This window comes from Symphalangus syndactylus, chromosome 7 (genome assembly GCF_028878055.3).
Source record: "Symphalangus syndactylus isolate Jambi chromosome 7, NHGRI_mSymSyn1-v2.1_pri, whole genome shotgun sequence".
In the NCBI taxonomy this organism is placed as follows: Eukaryota; Metazoa; Chordata; class Mammalia; order Primates; family Hylobatidae; genus Symphalangus; species Symphalangus syndactylus.
Window position 1 is genome coordinate 71,972,638 of NC_072429.2, and position 20,541 is coordinate 71,993,178.

General features: G+C 36.7%; 1 protein-coding gene across 21 annotated transcripts in view; it reads right to left on the reverse strand.

Moving 5' to 3' along the window:
• The window catches only part of STAU2 (staufen double-stranded RNA binding protein 2), a 338,058-nt gene that overhangs the window by 172,555 nt on the left and 144,962 nt on the right, over positions 1-20,541 (reverse strand). For all 21 annotated transcript variants that reach the window (XM_063642824.1, XM_063642827.1, XM_055286518.2 and 18 more), the window contains 2 exons: positions 10,899-11,036; positions 2,691-2,822 (listed from right to left, as the gene is read on the reverse strand). In XM_063642824.1, coding sequence (XP_063498894.1) covers positions 2,691-2,822; positions 10,899-11,036 — 270 coding nt within the window. The remainder of the gene's footprint in view (positions 1-2,690; positions 2,823-10,898; positions 11,037-20,541) is intronic.

A 20,541-nucleotide genomic window follows, 5' to 3' on the forward strand; every position in this document is an offset into this window, starting at 1 on the left:
CCAGAGAGAAAATTCTAAGCCCAAAAGCCTTCATTGGTAACTTCTACCAAATAATTAAGAAATACCAAGCAAGTGAGGTGGCTCACGCCTGTAATCCCAGCACATTGGGAAGCCAAGGCAGGCGGATCATTTGAGGTCAGGAGAGCAAGACCAGCCCGGCCAACATGGTGAAACCACTTCTTTACTAAAAATACAAAAAATCAGCCAGGCATGGTGGTGCACGCTCTAATACCAGCTACTTGGGAGGCTGAGGAGGGAGAATCGCTTGAACCCGGGAGGCGGAGGTTGCAGTAAGCTGAGATTGCACCACTGCACTCCAGCCTGGGTGACAGAGCAAGACTCTGTCTCAAAAAAACAAACAAAAAAATCCTGTTTTTGCTGGTTTTAAATACTGCTTTTGCCACACTCATCAGAAGTCTTCTTATTGATAAATCAATATATTCAGTCCTTATCTTATTTGATCTCTCTGCAGCATCTGACTACCATCTAGTCATTCTCTATTCCTTTTTGCAGGTAGTCTTTCCTCCTCTTTTTTACTGCACCTTGCATGCATCTTATCTACTATTCAAATCTTACCCATTACATTTCTGAAATATCTCTGGAGTCTTTCCCTTCCTCCTCTCTACCTTCACTGTCTCAGTTCAGACCCTCAGTATCTCTTACCTAAACAACTCTGGTTGCCTCCTGACTGGCCTTCCTGCCTTTGGTTTCGCTCTGCTCAAATCCATGCTCCCCATTACTTCGAGTTATCTTTTGAAGAATGCAAACCAGATCAATTCACATTCATGTTCAAATCTTAAATGAGCGTTTCTTCAAACCTTCTCCTTCGCATAATAACAGTGACCTCAGCTTTTTCTGACTTTCCAGGTTCATCCTCATGCTCTCTAGGTTCTGGGACACTATAGTTTTGTTATATGGTTAAAATTCCTCACTCCCTGCACTTAAAGAACGATCAGCTCCCTAAGTGCAGAAACCAAGTCTCAGTCATCTTATTAAAATCAGTCATTTTAAGTGTCTGGCATTTAGTGAGTGTGATGATTAACTTTACATGTCAACTTGTCTGGGCCACAGTGCCCAGATATTTGGTCAAACATTATTCTGAGTGTTTCTGCAAGAGTGTTTTTGGGTGAGATTTACATTTAAAGTGGTGAACTCTGAGTAAAGCAGATCACCCTCCACAATGTGGGTAGTCCTCATCTAATCAGCTGAAGGGCCTGAACAGAACAAAATGCTGACCTCCCTGGGCAAGTGAGAATTCTCCAGCAGACTGTTTTTGGACTGAAATTTCAACTCTTTCCTGAGTCTCCATACTGTCAGCCTGTCCCATCAGATTTTACACTAGCCAAGCCTCCACAATCACATGGGCCAATTCCTTAATATATATACACAAACACACACATACATACACACAAACACATACACACACACACACACACACACGTTCATGGTTCTGTTTCTTTGGAGAACCCTGACTTATACAGTGGTTATGCAAAAAATGTTTTTCAAATTAATGAAATTAATTAATGCTGGTTTTTTGTTGTGTTTGCTTTCACTTAATTTACAAATATGTGTCTGTGAGATTTATTTTGACATATTTTTATAGATCACTCACCAGTTTTAAGTCAATATAAATGTGTTAAGTTAAAACAACATATATACAATATAAAAGACTACAGAAACTGGAACACATGTTAGGTTTCATGTTACAAATACTTTTAAAAGAAGAAAAAGTGTTGACTAGCCAGGTTATAAAAACAGAATTGAAATCTCTAGCAATAATACACAAAGATTTTTTAAAATCATTCAAAAGAATTGCCTAGAAAACAAAAAAGTACATCTAAATGTCTTTATATATTTTTGTTTCTAATTCTAAACTTTTAAAATGTGTTCTTGTAGAAACTAAAAATATCTCTGAAACAGAATTCTTGTGTGAGAAGATGGCCTGGTCTAAAGCATTACTTTTGATAAAAGTAATTAGTAAGCCTGTTTTGTGAATGTTCACATAAATAAAATGTTTGATAGAAATAATATCTACATATCCACAGATAACAAAATGATACTTAATACAAAATGGAAATAAGCCAATTTCTGCCAAGTTATCTGCCAAGTTCTGAATTCAGGGTTCTCTGCTTCCCTTGTAACAGATGTAGGTGTTAATGATGTCATTAACTGCTGCAGAAAAAATAGGGGACCATGAACACAGGTCTTGGCAGAAAATAAACACCCTATGAGTTCACCTTTAAATTTAAAGTAAATAGAAAAATTAGTTTATAGAGTGTCTGTCCAATATAGTTCCTGCCCTAAAGGGATAAGTTAGAATTTTTATTTCCAGTGTTTTCAGCTGTATTCCAAAAATAAAGGCTAACAACCTGTGTTCTTAAAAGGCACAAATTAAGACTGTGTCTATATGGCAAAAACAACCAGTCAACAAGTTAAAAATGTTAAATTGGTATTACATAAAATATGTACAACCATACAACAAACTTTTTGTATTTTCTAATCATAAGATTATAAATACTCATTAATATCTCACCTTACTCCATATGTTGTTTTGTGCTTGGATCATCTATCTTTGCATTGCCTCAGAAAAGTTAAAATTGACATTTACTTTAATACCAGTTAAGACCAAAATTTATTAATCACTTCGATATTATGAAGATAGGATACATACATGTAAACTTAACTCTTACCTTCTCAAGTTGATCCTGAAGATTAGTGGATGCTTTATAACCAAGTTGTAACAGCATTGCTTCTGCAGCATTTTTTTTGGCTATCTTTTTATTAGGTCCTGTTCCTGTAGCAACTTCATTGCCTACCTTCACCTGATAAGATTAAAGAAATAAATTAAAGAAATAAATTTATGATAAATTTAAACAGGAAGTCCTTACATCATAAAGCAATTCTACTCTTTAGCATTTGAAAACAAAGTTCAGTCCAAAATAAAAATGGCAACTAACATTTATGTAGTGTTGTACATGTACATGAAAAAAATTATGAAAAAATGGTCCTTAAAGTATCAATGGAGGATTATCTCAGGATGGTAGAATTTTATAGAATTTTTACTTCCATATACATTTATATGCTATTTGATTTTTTTAAACACTAAATTTATATTATTTATATAAGCAGAAAAAAAATTTACATTTTAATAGCATTCGTGTTGGTTATGACTACATTTTAGCATTCTTATATTTCAATTAATAAACTGAAAAGCCTAAAATTCATATTGGTGCCATTTAAAATAATGGTCAAATTGCAACATTATGTAAACATTCAAGTTTACAAAGATTTATATTAAATAGTTCCTGAAGAGAATTAATATACAAGTGTTGCTACAACATTATGATTAAAAACAAAGGCTTCTGGCCAGGTGCAGTGGCTCACACCTGTAATCCCACTTTGGGAGGCCAAGGCAGGAGGATCACAAGGTCAGGAGTTTGAGACCAGCCTGGCCAATATGGTGAAACCCCGTCTCTACTAAAAATACAAAAATTAGCCAGGTGTGATGGAATGCACCTATAGTCCTAGCTACTCAGGAGGCTGAGGCAAGAGAATCGCTTGAACCCGGTAAGTGGAGGTTGCAGTGAGCCACGATTGCACCACTGCATTCCAGCCTGGGGCCACAGAGTGATACTCCGTCTTAAAAAAATAAAAAAGGCTTCCAAGTCACATTGGGATATGAAACTCAGCTCTATTATTTCCTAGCTGTATGAACTGGTACAAATTATTTAATATCTCTAAGCCTCAGGTTTTTCATCAGTAAAGCCGGGGTAATACCAACTACTGCACAATGTTGCTTTGAAAATTAAACAAGATAATGTATGTAAACCACAGCATTTAATCTATCATAATTGCTCAAAAAAAAGAAGATTTTTATCATTAGAACTATTCTACAGTTATCTTCTGTGAGCAATTTATACATGTACTTAAATACACATCAACCATACAACTATAAAAAGTAAAGTAGATAGCAAAAAAGGATAGAATTACAAGGAGAAATAGAAAATACACAACTATAGTTGAATTTCTTTTTACACAATGGTCTCAGTAAGTGATTGAAGAAATAGTTAAATAGTTAATCACAACTTTGGAAATTAAACAATGTAATTCTGGTCAGGTGTGGTGGCTTATACCTATAATCCCAACACTAGGAGGATTGTTTGAGGCCAGGAATTTGAGATCAGCCTGGGCAATACAGTGAGATCCCATTTTTAATAAAAAAAAATTTTAAGTAGCTAGGCATGATGGTGCATGGCTGTAGTCCCAGCTACTTGGGAGGCTGAGGTGGGAAGATTGCTTGAGCCCAGGAGTTCAGGGCTGCAGTGAACTGTGATCATATCACCACACTGCACCCTGGGCAACAGAGCAAGACCACATATCTAAAAAAATTAAAATTAAAAATTAAAAATTTTATAAACAATGTAATTCCAAATTACCTATTGGCAAAAGAAGAAATTCCAGTGAAAACTAGAATATATTTTAAATAATCCATGGAAATATATCAAAACTTGGACACAGCAAAAGCAGGGTCTAGAAGAAAATGCATAGCCGTTAACAGCTTACAGGAGGGCAAAAAAGTAATGAGCTAAACATCCACTTCAAGAAGTCCCAAACATATCAGCAAAACAAACCCAGAGAAAATAGAAGAATAAAAAGCAAAAAGTAAGGAAATACAAAACAAAGTACAATAAAGTTAGAAAAGCCAAAAGTTGGTTCTCTAATAAGACTAATAAAACGATAAACCAAAAGTCAGACTGATCAAGAAAAAAAATACGAGTTCTTCTCGGAGATGGGTATTTTTAAAAAAGAAAAGAAGAGGAGAAGACACAAATAAGAAATGAAATAATTAAAAAGGGAGATTACCATCACTTCTGCAGCATTACAAAATAATAAGGATTACTGAGGCTGGGTGGAGTAGCTAGCTACCTGTAATCTCAGCACTTTGGGAGTCCAAGGCAGGTGGATCACTTGAGGTCAGGAGTTCGAGGCCAGGTTGGCCAACATGGTGAAACCCTGTCTTACTAAAAATACAAAAATTAGCCAGGCATGATGGCAGGTGCCTGTAATCCCAGCTACTTGGAAGGCTGATGCAGGAGAATTGCCTGGACCCAGGAGAAAGAGGCTGCAGTGAGCCGAGATCATGCTACTGCACTCCAGTCTGGGTGACAGAGTGAGACTCTGTCTCAAAAAAAAAAACAGGAATACTGAGAACAATTTTATGCTAATATTTAAAAACATATTTAGATACAATGGAAAAATTCCTAGACAATACAAATTACCAAACTGCCACAGAACAAGCCTAAAGAATATGACTAAAACTACTAATGAAATTAAAACCATAATTAAAAACTTCGCAAAAACAAAACTCTTGAGATCTTCTCCATAAAGTTCTACTCAATATTTAAGGAAGAATTATGCTATTCTCCTCATCCAAATTCATCCATAAAACAGAAAATGAGAAATCAGTCCCCAATTATTTTATGAGCTCTCATTTTGATTCCAAATCCCAACAAGAACAGTATAAGAAAGAAAATTTACAGAAGAGTTTCACTCATGAACATAGATACAAAAGTTTTAAACAGTATAATGAATAAAGCAATATACAAAAAGAAAAAGATTCATGACAAAGTTAGGTCTATTGCAGGAATGCAAGTTTGGTTTAACATTTGAAATTCAAACTAGAAATCGACATTTATTCCTAATGAAAATTATTAGCAAACTAGGAAAAGAAGAAAACTTTTTTTTTTTTTTTTTTTTTTTTGAGACGGAGTCTTGCTCTGTCGCCCAGGTTGGAGTGCAGTGGCGCGATCTCGGCTCACTGCAAGCTCTGCCTCCCAGGTTTGCGCCATTCTCCTGCCTCAGCCTCCCGAGTAGCTGGGACTATGGGTGCCCGCCACCACACCCAGCTAATTTTTTGTATTTACAGTAGAGACGGGGTTTCACCGTGTTAGCCAGGATGGTTTCGATTCCTGACCTCGTGATCTGCCCATCTCGGCCTCCCAAAGTGCTGGGATTACAGGCGTGAGCCACCGCGCCCGGTAGAAGAAAACTTTTTTAATACGATAAAGGGCATTTTACAAAACACCTACAGCAAACCTCAGGAAACACTGTACTCAATGTTGAATGAAACTAATTAGAAACAAGACAAGGATGCTCCCTATTATTACTACTGTTTAACAGTTTACACAAATCCTAGACAGAGAAATTAGGCAAGAAAAAGTAAAAAAAGAAGCAGAAGGGAACTCACTATTTATAGATGTGATTTCATATATAAGGAATCTAAGAAACTCCACAGATGAATTCTAAGAATTGATTAGATTGTAATAAGCTCAGTATGAAAAAGAGGACTGCATTTCTACATTCCATCAACATTCAAGTAGAAGATGAAAAATATTAAAAAGATAACATTTACATTAAATGAAAATCAAATACCTAGGATGTGCAAATCTTCTACATAGAAAACAAAGTCTTATTGAGAAACTTTAAGAAAAATCTAATAAATAGAGCAAAATGCCATGTTCATGGATTGAAGACAATACTAATGTAATAGTATCAGTTCTCTTCAAATTGACCTAAACTCAATTAATTGAACTCAATGAAAACTCAATCAAAATTCCATATATCTTTTTACAATAACTTGAACAAGATGATTCCAAAATTTACATGGAAATGTAAAGTGCTAAAAACAGCCAAAATCTTTTTGAGGAAGAGCAAGGTGGGGAACACTTATTTGTCTGGATATCTAGACTTATTATGAAGTTAATATAAAGAAAAAATTTAAATTTGACTGCACTAAAAATTACTCTTGTTCTTCTAAAAGCACTATTTAGAAAGGAAAGTCACAACACAAAAGAAGGTATTTAAAATGCCATATAACTGCAAAGGGCTCGCATCCAGAATATATAGGAGGTTCCCATATATCAGTTTTTTTAAAAAACGGGCAGAAAAATGAGCAGAAAAGTGAATGGGCAATCCATATCTGAAAAGTTGAATTGTTTTACCAGTTATCATTTTGTTTAAAAAAAAATTAGAAAGTTTCAATAACAGTTTCATGCCACTTTAATACATTTCACAATGACAACAAAATTCAGTTTTCAGCTATACAGCGTGATACTCTAACCATACTTTTCTTTTTTGTCTCTTGTGTAAAATCATAATATTGGCTGTTTCATCTGTCCCAGAACATACAGATTCCCATTTGGTATCCACACTTGAGTACTGTTCATCATTTATTCTTACATCCTTATTTACAGTTTTTATTTGTGTTATTATTTCCAACAGTACTTTTAAGCTTCAGTGAACCACCCAATTTTAAGGAACTGGGAGAATATACAACAAAATGGTAACAAAATACAAACTTAAACAATGTGCAAATGATATAAAAAAGGAGTTGTACTCTCTTTTAACAGAGTTTCAGTAACGACAAACTAAATGACAGTTCATATAGCACATGAAACACTGAAAACATATTCATTACAGAATTTCTGTAACAACTATCACAAATTGTATAGTTTAAACCTGTGAAATACTTTTTAAATATTTCATTGCCTTTTCTTCTGAAACTGGAAACCACCACATCATGACAAATCAGTAGTCGTCTTTGGACCTCACTCTGAGAAGGACAAATCTAGTACAGTCAGACCAGGTATTCAGAGCCAGATGAATACACACCACCTGCCATAACAGTGTCTGCCTCAACATGGCAGGCCCTATGGATAATCTACTCAAACCCCTGGCTAGAGTTACCTCTGCTCCCTGTTATTTTTTCCAATGCTTGGTTTGTTCCCCCAGCTTCATCAGTCCCTATGTTGTTGCTGGAATCCTTGTTAGTTAAAAGATTAGGCCAGTTATGTCAGAAGCTTCCTCTACTGCTCTGAGGCCTGGTCTTGGACTTGTCAGCTGTAATGCTGTTCCCATTCCTGTATTCACCTTGTCTCTCTGTCTGCTAGATTTCCATCTGGCCTATTCTGATACCTTCAAAACTTACTTCTTCTAAAACAAGTGCTTCCCAGATTCATTTACCCATTCACCCAGCCCTTGCCTCATGCAAATTTTAATAATCACATGGTTGTACAGTTTGTAAGCAGTTATTCTAGAGTAATTTGTTAATATAAAAAGACCACATTGCCAAAGGACTTTCATTCCCTGCTAATAAACACAATGGTCACTCAAAACATCACTTTATTATAAAAGTTAAGTAAGTATATAAATTTCACAAGTCATCTTCCTTGAGAGGTCACAAATTTTATAACTATTGTAAATAGGTCTCTACATTTAAATGTTAATTTCTATCTGTAAAGAAGCTCAATTATTTTACCATGCAGTAAATTTAAGACTGCCAAATGTTTGTCTTTAAATTTAACAGCTCATTCACATGAATCAAATCCTCAAAAACCTAAGAAACTAAAAACTTCTGAAATAGGATTTACCTAAAACTTAATTTTTATTTATTTTTTAACAACCTGGTGATCTCTATCACAGGCTGAAAAGTTAGTACACAGTGTGCTGATATGCAATTTGGTTTAGTTATCATTATTTTCTGTTTGAAAGATTAAAATGCTCCTCACCAAAAAAATGAAAAGCTTTAAGATATCTGCTTTGGAATAAAATACCCAAATAATATCATCGGAGATTTTCTTTTGTTTATCTATTAATCAACATAAGTTGCATCCATTTTATAATATACAGACTTTTTCTTTGGTAATAGATAAAAATGAGCATCTCATCTCTAGAAACAAATGATAACATTGCCTAAGTAGTTTATACAAAAGCCGTTACTTTGATAAAACTGCTGCAATACTGTAATGAATCCACTGGGGCTTCCAGAAGGGGAAAAAACAATATGAATTCAGTGCAAAAACATTTAAAAGCACAGCCAAATGTCCCCATTTGACTAGAATGTTTATGAATACCCATAAAATGGAAGCTGGCCTAAGATATGCTAAATTCCTCTTTCAAAAGGGGTACCCAATATACTCTGTAGAAAAGGATTTGTTTAATAAAGCCAAAGCCAGTTTATATTCCCAATATATGTCTAAAATTCAGGCGATTTTTTGCTTCAAGCTTTGGCATTCAAAGTATATGTTCCAGAATTCTTCAAAGTTAAGAATGTCAAGGAAAAAAATAGTGAACATATTTTACCAGTGAAAATAATAAAACAATCATGTGCTGGATCCTAATAACATCTTGACAATAATGTGATTACTAATCACAGAATTCCCCTCTTTTTGGATATCTGGGTTCCCAGGAGTGACTTATCTATGACTACATTATAAGTTAACATCTCCAACAAAAGCCATACAGGCAGAAAGGCAGGCAGCAAATATCTATCAAATGTTTATTCAGGTCCTACTATTTACAAACCACTGTATTGGGTATTGTAAGATAAAGAAACATGGAGATTATAAATCGGGAGGGAAGGCACAACTTAGCTATACACTGAAAGTTAATCAATATGAGACACTGTATTTGAGTGCCAAAATGTCTACCACATGGTCAGCACTTAATATTTGTTGATTTTATCTAAGTTACATAAAATGTGAGATCCTTGGATTTGACTAAAAAGTTTCTTTGACTAACCAATTATTTAAAAAACAGTTTGGGACTAAGCACAGTGGCTCACACCTGTCATCCTAACACTTTAAGAGGCTGAAGCAGGAGGATCACTTGAAGCCAGGAGTTTAAGACTAGCCTGGGCTACATAGTTAAGACCCTGTCTCTATAAACAGCAACAATAAAACAACATTTAATTAGCTGGCCATGGTGGTGTATGCCTGTAATCCTAAACTACTCAGGAGGCTGAAAAGGGAGGATCTCTTGAGCCCAGGAGATCAAGGCTGCAGTGAGCCATGATCATGCCACTGTACTCCAGCCCGGCTGACAGAACAAGACCCTGTTGCCCCACCAAAAAATAAAACAAAAAATTAAAAAACAGCTTGGGGAAAATAATAATTTAAATATAGACTGGGTATTAGATGATTCTAATGAATCATGTCTAATGTAAGAAAAGCTTTCATATTTCTTAGAAATATACACTGAAGATGTAAGGCTGAAATGACATGTAGTTAGAAATTATCTTTGAAATACTTCAGGAAAAGAAGAGAGAAAGGAAGAAAGAGGGAGAGAAGAGAAAAATTAATAGCTGAATCAAGTGTGGCAAAAATCTTAATGACTGTTGTGTTTGAGTGATGGGCATATTAATGGTCCATTACTATTCTCTCCCCACCTTTGGATATGTTTGAAATTGTAATAAAAAAGTAAAAGAAAAATTTCTTAAGACTGGAGTTTGAGCTGGCAAATGAAGATGAATAGGTAGGGGTTGAAAAGGAGAGCATTTTAGGCATTCTACCTCATTCCTAACCCATCTGCCAATACACTAGCAGCCATTCCTCGATTTTCTTGGCTACACAATGCAGCGGTCAGGTCTCAGCAATTCTGAGTGCCTCAGCCCCCACCACGGTTAGCTAGCCTGTTTACTCTCTTTTTCTAACTTTCCTGACAGCCCACAAGCTCAGGATTTTGGCCCTGATCCATCTACTACATCCATCCTTCTAAATTTTGTTTCTAATTCCATGTGTCTCCAATTCCCAGTAGTTAATAAGACTCCGGCTACAAAATGTAACACAAAAAGTTAACAGATAGGCATTAAATGATAAACTCTACGGTAAATAACCTGTGTGAACTCAGAGTCCCTTGGAAAACTCATGTTGTCTATTGTAACATGTCCTTGACACTTGAATGTTTCTACCAAGTTGGTAGGGAGCCTGGACAGAATGAATGCTTTAACTGGAAACAGTTTTACTTTCTGCTATTAAGTCCTAGTTTGCCTTTTGCCCAAATGTCTATTCCATCCTGGGGATTTCTACATCTTTTCAATAGTTTTAAAAGGTTAGAAATACCTGCATCACAAATTCTCGACGTCGAGGCATTCCTCTTTCTGAAAGCAAAACATAATCCGGCTCCTTTTCCTTTTTGGCCTGTTGAATTTGTGCCAGGCGGCTAATAGGGTTCATCCCTTGGCCATATTCTGGTCCGGCCTAAAAATTAATTTAAGAAAAAGTTTTAAAATATGCTTGTGAAACTTGTTATTGAATCCTTAAAGAAACAGTGCTTCTTCCCTCCACCCCCACACCCCAAAACTGTGACTAGAAAAGATAAATGAGTCATTTATGAATATTTATAAAGGAAAATCATAAAATAGACCTGTAACCAAGGCTTCTTTGGGACTTGGGGCTTAGATGTATTAATGGCAAGCTGGGTCAACTATGCTTTTTAAATTGGGCAAACTCTTCAGTATACCAGAGGTGCTTCACAACTTCTGTTCATCAAGAAACATCAAAAAGAACGTAAGAAGACCAACCACGAACTGGGAGGAATCTCTGCAACACATATCATTTTATTTTATTTTATTTATTTTTTTGAGACAGAGTTTCACTCTGTCACCCAGGCTGGAGTGCGGTAGTGCAATTTCAGCTCACCGTAACCTCCACCTGCTGGGTTCAAGCGATTCTCGTGCCTCAGCCTCCCAAATAGCTGGGACTACAGGTGCGCCCACACCATGCCCGGCTAATTTTTATATTTTTAATAGAGATGGGGTTTCATCATGTTGGCCAAGCTGGTCTTGAACTCCTGATCTCAGGTGATCCCACTGGCCTTGGCCTCCCAAAGAGCTGGGATTACAGGTGTGAGCCACAGCACCTGGCCACAACACACATAATTTTAAAAAGACATATCCAGTATCCAAAATATATATTTTTAAGACACCTAAAAAGTATTAAGAAAAACAGAATATAAAAGGGAAATGGGCAACAGAGATAAATACTTCACATAAGGAAAAACTCAATATTTGAAATGATAACTAACCTCTAGGACACAGAAAATACATATTAAAAACCTCAGTGAGTTACTATTTCACATCCACCAAATTAGCAAAAATTAAGAAGTCTAACAGCCCCAAGTGGTGAGAATGGGGAGTAACAGAAACTCTTATAAAACACTGGGAGTACTATAAATCGGAAAACAACCTGGCAATGTCTAGTAAAGCCTGAGATGGTACATCCTATCCCAGCTAGCCTATTCCTAGGCACATACATACCCTAGAAAACCGTAACCCATGCATACTAGCTCATATGTACAGGAATATCCACAGATGCATTATTTGAAATAGGAAAAAAAAAAAACTAGAATATTCAGCAATAAAAGAACAGATAAATTACAGCATGTTCATATAATGGAATGGTATATAGCAGTGAAAATGAATTAATTATTGCTACATGCATCAAGATGAATTTCAGAAAGAATAGTAAGTAAAAAAGGCAAGCTACAGAATAATATATATATAGTATTTTATGTAAAGCCCACTAAAACTACAAAATACTGCTGAAATTAAGATCTAAATAGTCAATACATCATGTTCATCCATAGAAGACTCAACAATAAGATGTCAATTCTCCTCAAAATCCCAGTAGGCTTTTTCCCTTCTGTTTTTTTGAGACAGAGTCTTACTCTGTTGCCTAGGCTGGAGTGCAGTGGCACGATCTCAGCTAACAGCAACCTCTGTCTCCTAGGTTCAAGCGATTCTCCTGCCTCAGCTTCCCGAGTAGCTGGGACTACAGGAGCACGCCACCATGCCTGGTTAATCTTTGTACTTTTAGTAGAGACACGGTTTCACTATGTTGGCCAGGCTGGTCTCAAACTCATGACCTCAAGTGAACCTTCCACCTCGGCCTCCCAAAGTGCTCTGATTATAGGCATGAGCCACCGCACCTGGCCCCCAGTTGGCTTTTTAAAATTTAATGTGTAAGCTGATACTAAAATTCATATGGAAATGCAAAGGACAAAGAACCAAAACTTTGGAGGAAAAAAAAAGACTCAGACTACCTAATTTCAAGATTATAAAACTATGGCATTCAAGACAGTGTGTGTAGTATTGGTATAAAGATAGACAAAGGGACCAATGAAACAGAATAAGTGCCCAGACACAGATACACACACACACACACACACACACACACACACACACACACGGTCACGATTTTCAACAAAGGTACAAAAGGAATTCAGTGGGGTAGTCTTTTCAGCTGATAGTCTTGGGACAATTGGCTATTCATATGTAAAAAGAAAAAGAAAAAAAAATCTTCAAGCCAAACCTCGTATCATTTATAAAAATAATTAACTCAAAATGCCTCATAGACATAAATGTAATTTCTAAAACCATAAGACTTCCAGAAGAAAAATTTTTGTAACTTGGTTAGGTAACAATTTCTTAGATATAACACCAAAATCACATTCCATGAAAAAAACCTAATAATAATAAAACGAAACAATAATATAAATAATAATAAAATAAATATAATAAATCTTCAAAATTAATAACTTCTGCTCTTTGAAAAACACAAGTCACAGGCTTGAAGAAAATATTTGCAAAGTACATATGTAATAAAGCACCTGTATCCAGAGCGTATAAAGACCTCCAAAAATTCAATAATAAATGTATTATTATTTGAAATAAGCAATTAAAATTTGTTAAGCTGGCAAAAAATTTAAATAAACAATTCATCAGGCCTCATGTGACAGTAAACACATAAAAAATTCTCGATATCATCTGCCACAGAGGAAATGTAAATTAAAACCAAAATGAGATATCAATACCCGTCTATGTGAACATCTGAAATTTTAAAAACTCACTATGCTAGGTGTTAGCAAGGATGTGAAACAATTGGAGTTCTCACACACTGCTGATGAGAATGTAAAAGTGCACAGCTGCTACAACTTTGAAAAACTAAAGTTGACTGTACCTACTAAATGACCAAGCCATTCCACTTTGAAGGATTTACCCAAGAGAAATGAAAGCATATGCTCTTAAGATATACACACAAATATTCATAGCTGCTTTATGAGTAACAACCAAAAATTAGAAACAGCCCAAATATCCACTGACAGGTGAATGGATAAACAAGTGGCGGTATATCAATTCAATGAAATATTACCTGCAAAAAAACAGAACTACCAATTCATGCATGCAACAATAAGGATGAATCTCAAAATAATTATGCTGGGTTAAAGGAGCCAGCCAAAAAAAGAGTGGTTTCTTGGCAAATGGAGGTAGAAGATTACAAAGGAGCATGAGGAAAATTCTGGGAGGAATGGATGGGTTCATTATGTTGATTTTGGTCATAGTTTTACACATGCAAACAAATATGAAAACATATCAAACAGTGCACTTTAAACATGTACAAGTCACTCTATGTCAATTATACCTCAATAAAGTTGTTTAAAGGAACTAAACAAATAACTTTTTTTAGAAAAACAAACATAGTAAAACTATACGGCAGGAAATGGTCACACAAAACCAATGATAAAGGTTGCCTGAGGAAGGTTGCATGAGGACGTGATGGAAGAAGAGCGTACAGAGAGCTTCAATGCTTATTGAGAGATATTTTATACTCAAGTTGGGCAGTAGGTCTTTCTCACACTTACTTAGTATGCTTTTTTACTTATACACAAGTTTATATATAGCTTTTTGCATGTATTATAACGTAAATGCAAAAATTCAAGCCGGGTGCAATGGCTCATGCCTGTAATCCCAGCACTTTGAGAGGCCAAGGTGGGCGGATCACCTGAGGTCAGGAGTTCGAGATCAGCCTGACCAACACAGAGAAACCCCACCTCTACTAAAAAAAAATACAAAAAATTAGCCGGGCATGGTGGCACATGCCTGTAATCCCAGCTACCAGGGAGGCTGAGGCAGGAGAATCGCTTTAACCTGGGAGGTGGAGGTTGCAGTGAGCCAAGATCGTGCCATTGCACTCCAGCCTGGGCAACAAGAGCGAAACTCCGTCTCAAAAAAAAAAAAAAAAAAAAACTAGTTCAACCATTGTGGAAGTCAGAGTGGCGATTCCTCAGGGATCTAGAACTAGAAATATCATTTGACCCAGCCATCCCATTACTGGGTATACACCCAAAGGACTATAAATCATGCTGCTATAAAGACACATGCACACGTATGTTTATTGCGGCACTATTCACAACAGCAAAGAGTTGGAACCAACCCAAATGTCCAACGATAGACTGGATTAAGAAAATGTGGCACATATACACCATGGAATACTATGCAGCCATAAAAAATGATGAGTTCATGTACTTTGTAGGGACATGGATGAAGCTGGAAACCATCATTCTCAGTAAACTATCGCAAGGACAAAAAGCAAACACTGCATGTTCTCACTCATAGGTGGGAACTGAACAATGAGAACTCATGGACACAGGAAGGGGAACATCACACTCCGGGGACTCTTGTGGGGTGGAGGGAGTGGGGAGGGACAGCATTAGGAGATATACCCAATGCTAAATGACGAGTTAATGGGTGCAGCAAAACAACATGGCACATGGATACATATGTAACAAACCTGCACATTGTGCACATGTACCCTAAAACCTAAAGTATAATAATAAAAAAAATAAAAAAATAAAAAGCAAAAATTCTTGGAAACCAAATTATCTTTCTACATATGAACTTTCTTCATGTACTTTTCATAGAAATAAAAGTTTGCATATATTATATGGTCAAAACTTTATTTCCACCTATGAAAATTTATTCTTGTCTCTACTATCTGTAGAGACATGGATAATCACTCTGTTACAGATTACACGTTACACTAAACTTATGTAAGAGCCACTGTGCAGTCTTAGCTCTTCCAGATGATTGCTGCCATTTCGTCTTGACAATCTGTAGTGTGGTGCTCCAGGTACAGCTTCCAGGCAGATCCCTCATGGTCTTTTCAAACTATGTTTAGGATTTTGGACTTTATCCAAAGAGTAAGAAAATTACTAAAAGGTTTTAAGCAGAGGCATGATATGATTAGACAGGTGTCTCTAAAAGACCATACTTTTTAAACGATCATTTGGTGTCAAGAGTACGTGTAGCCAGTTAAAACCTTAACTGTAGTAGTTCAGGTTAATAGATGACTGTGAGTTGGACCAAAGAGTGATAGAAGGGAAGGAAAGAAAGGAACCAACTTAAAAAATATTAGGTGACAAGGCCAAGCACAGTGGCTCACTCCTGTAATCCCAGCACTTTGAGAGGCCAAGGCAGGGCAGATCACAAGGTCAGGAGTTCGAGACCAGTCTGACCAACATGGTGAAACCCCGTCTCTACTAAAAATACAAAAATTAGCCAGGCGTGGTGGCACGCACTTGTAATCCCAGCTACTCAGGAGGCTGAGGAAGGCAGGAGAATCGCTTGAACCCAGGAGGCGGAGGTTGCAGTTAGCCAAGATCACGCCACGCACTCCAGCTTGGGCGACAGAGCAAGACTCCATCTCATAAAAAAAAAAAAAAAAGAAAAGAAAAGAAAAAGAAAAAAAGAAATATTAGCTGACAGAATAAATAGGACTTAATGAATGATTGGACATAAGGGGTAAGAGAGAAGTTAAACCTCGGGCGCAGTGGCTCATGCCTGTAATCCCAGCACTTTGGGAGGCCGAGGTGGGTGGATCACAAGGTCAGGAGTTCAAGACCAGCCTGGCCGATATGGTGAAACCCTGTCTCTACTAAAAATAAAAAAATTAATCGGGCGTGGTGGCGGGCACCTGTAATCCCAGCTGAGACATGAGAATCGCTTGAACCAGAAGGCAGAGGTTGCAGTGAGCCGAGATAGTGCCACTGCACTCCAGCCTGGGCAACAAGAGCAAAACTCCATCTTCAAAAAAAAAGAGACGTTAAAAATGACCCCCAGCATTTCAGCAGCTGGATGTTAGGGCCAGTCACTGAGATAAAGAATGCTGCAGGAGAAAGAGGTTTAGAAGGGAACATGATGAATTTGGGCCCAAAACTTGAGGCACCCGTGAAACAGTAAGTGGAGATGTCTCATAGGTAGTGCAGAGCATACAGTATTCGGGAATCATCTATTTAAAGATGAAATTGAACCCCTAGAATTAGAAGAACAGCTTAGGGAAAGAGAAGGAAAAAAGACTGAGAACTTCACCGTTGCAATGGTTAGACGAAGGGAAACGAAAGAGCAAAGGAAACTTTTAGCTTTTGATAAAATACTGGTTTCAACTTCTACTTACATCCTGAAAAATAAAAATTAAATAAAGGGCTAGGCGCAGTGGCTCATGCCTGTAATTCCAGCACTTTGGGAGGCCGAGGCATGTGGAACATGAGGTCAGGAGATCAAGACCAGCCTGGCCAACATGGTTAAACACTGTCTCTACTAAAAATACAAAAAAATTAGCTGAGCGTGGTGGTGTGCACCTGTAATCCCAGCTACTCGGGAGGCTGAGGCAGGAGAATCAATTGAACCCAGGAGGTGGAGGTTGCAGTGAGCCGAGATCGTGCCACTGCACTCCAGCCTGGCAACAGAGTGAGACCCTGTCTCAACTTAAAAAAAAAATTAAATTAATTATAAGGGGAATGAAGAGGGACTGATGAGAAAAGACAAATCCACATAATAATTTATAAGTCTAAGATTGAAATCCCAATGAAAAGGTAAAGAGAAGCTCTGAGTCTAGCACTAGAAGTAGTATGCCCAGTTCATGAAGATGTTAAATAAATAGGAATGTGTTTCCAGTAGCATACTGTCTTTATTTCTGTTTAATTTGACTCAGAGAATGTCTCTGAGTTCCAAGGAAATTATTGTTGATACAGATTGCAATGAAAAGAATCAGATACATAAATCCAATTTAGATAATGATGGAGTTCAGCGTAAATTAAGAATTGCTTGGGGCTGGGCGCAGTGGCTCATGCCTGTAATCATAGCACTTTGGGAGGCTGAGGTAGGCAGATCACTTGAGCCCAGGAGTTTGAGACCTACCTGCACAACACTGCAAAACCCTGACTCTACAAAAAAATACAAAAAATTAGCTGCGCATGGTGGTGTTGTTTCTGTAGTCTCAGCTACTTGGGAGGCTGAGGTGGGAGGATCACCTGAGACCAGAAAAATCAACGCTGCAGTGAGCTGAGATCCTACCATTGCACTCCAGCCTGGGCAACAGGTGAGACCCTGTTTCAAAAAAAAGACAAAAAAGACTCTGGGTGGCCAAGGCAGGCAGATCACTTTAGTTCAGGAGTTCAAGACCAGCCTGGCCAACATAGTAAAACCCCATCTCTACCAAAAAATACCAAAATTAGCTAGGTATGGTGGCACATGCTTAGTCCCAGCTACTCTGGAGGCTGACATGGGAGAATCATTTGAACCAGGGGCAGAGGTTGCAGCCAGCCGAGATCATGGTGCCACTGCACTCCAGCTTGGGAGACAGAGTTAGACCCTGTCTCAAAAAAAAAAAAAAAAAGGCAGTGGGGGAGGGGATGACTTGGTTTCTTGCTGACTGAAATGAACTACCAGCACTCTTGACAATTAAGTTATTCCTTGGACAGCAAATCTTAAATCATCATTCTATATACCAATAAGGAGAGTCTTATAGTAACTGTGTCCAGAACATTTGATCTCTAAGATTAGAAAGATTTCTTTGAAGTCTTGTCTTATAGAGGAGAATTACATCTAAAAACAGAATGTAAACACAAAGACATTATCAGGGCAGTTTTACATGTTAATAGGATAACCCTATACAGTGAATCTGAAAATCCAAAAGTTCACAATTAACCAGTATCAAATGGGCACTGGAGTCAGATGTGACAACTGGATTTGAAAGCTGATTCTGCTACAGGATCTTGGATAGGTTTCTTAAATATAAAGGGCCTCATCTGTAAGATGGAAATGAATGCTGCATCACAGAGTGATTAAGTGATCAAATGAGACAATGTGATTATTTTATTACTTTAAATAAAACCAAGGCAAATAATCATAGATATTTTCTCTGCTTCCATTGAGTGTAACAAACTATAGACCCTCAATGTATAAACCATACAAGGAAGTAAGGAAAATGCTGAAAACCAGGAAACTATTCCAAGCTGATCCATTTACTGACATATTATAAGGTATGAACATACTTAAAATTACCTAGATTCCAACTCATTATACACATGTTATTCTCTCAAAATAATCTTACATTTCAGAGAGTATCTACAAGCTTTATTTTAACATAAGACAGACATGGCAAAAGTAACTCCAAGTGTGATGTATATGAGGAAAAATGCAGGAGGCTAACCTAGTCTGGGAGTAGGAGAGGACCAGAGGAGTCCCTAAAAAAGTCAAGTTTATGCTGAGATCTGAATGATGCCTAGGAGGGAAGTTCTGGGAGAATATTGCTTATATACTGGAAGCAGTAGCAAATAATTGAGAATTCAAAATGTTTCTCCTATCTCCCACCTCTGGGGAATAACATTTAAATAATAATCTTGCTTTTAATAGCTATAGTTAAAACAAGAGTTAGATTTATATCCTACTATAGAAATGTACAGATCTTTTCCAGCCTAACAGTTGTTTATTATTATTATTATTATTATTATTATTATTATTATTATTATTATTTTGAGATGGAATCTCATTCTGTCACCCAGACTGGAATGCAGTGGCAGTGATCTTGGCTCACCTCAACCTCTGCCTCCTAGATTCAAGCAATTCTCATGCCTCAGCCTCCTGAGCTGTAGCTAGGATTACAGATGCATGCTACCATACCCAACTAATTTTTGTATTTTTAGTAGAGACCAAGTTTCACCATACTGGCCATGCTGGTCTCGAACTCCTGGCTTCAAATGATCCACCCGCCTCAGCCCCTCAAAAGTGCTGGGATTACAGGCGTGAGCCACCGCGCCCAGACTGGTTTATTATTCTTAATTTATCAAGATAAAACTTAGTTTAATAGAGTAGACGGAAGCTATGTGACCAGTTTTGTGCCATCATTCCAACATAAAATGCTGTTCTTCCATCATAGAAAAGCCATAGATTTTATATATTAATAGATTTAAGAAAACAGTTCATGGATATATTCACATAAACATAAAATGTGAATAGGTAGTATTAGATACAAAATATCAATAGTTAATACATGTTATTTATTACAGTATTTGCATTATCATTAATAATAATGAATACTTAATAATTACTAATGCATTTTGTGCATTGTTTCAGTTAATACTTATAATAATCCCATATAGCAAGGTCAGTTACCATTCCCACTTTATAAATGAAGAAATATTTTTAAAGTTAGGTAACTTGCTCAGGCCACAGGGATTCATACTCAAAATTGACTCCAAAGGTCATTCTCTTAATAGCGATATTCTACTCCTGATTGTGTAGGAGGAACATATGAATGAATGTGCCAGTCCTCTTTGGAACCACTATGACTCATGATAAGTGGATCTATTTGTATTTATTTTTAGTCTACCTTACATATAACATATAATTCCAGTTCAGGGAATGCATTACCTATTACATCTTCTTTTAAGTGAAGCAATGTCAGTATTCATTAAAAACAAGTATTTAAGTAGTTATTTTTGTATATATGTATATATGTATTTTTAAATAAAGGTACAAAGGTATAAAACCTGTAAAAATACCTAAATTGTGCCATTGTGCAATCAAAAGAAATCCATTGAGATTAAATATATTTCTTATCTGTAATCCTTCATTTGTATAGCCTG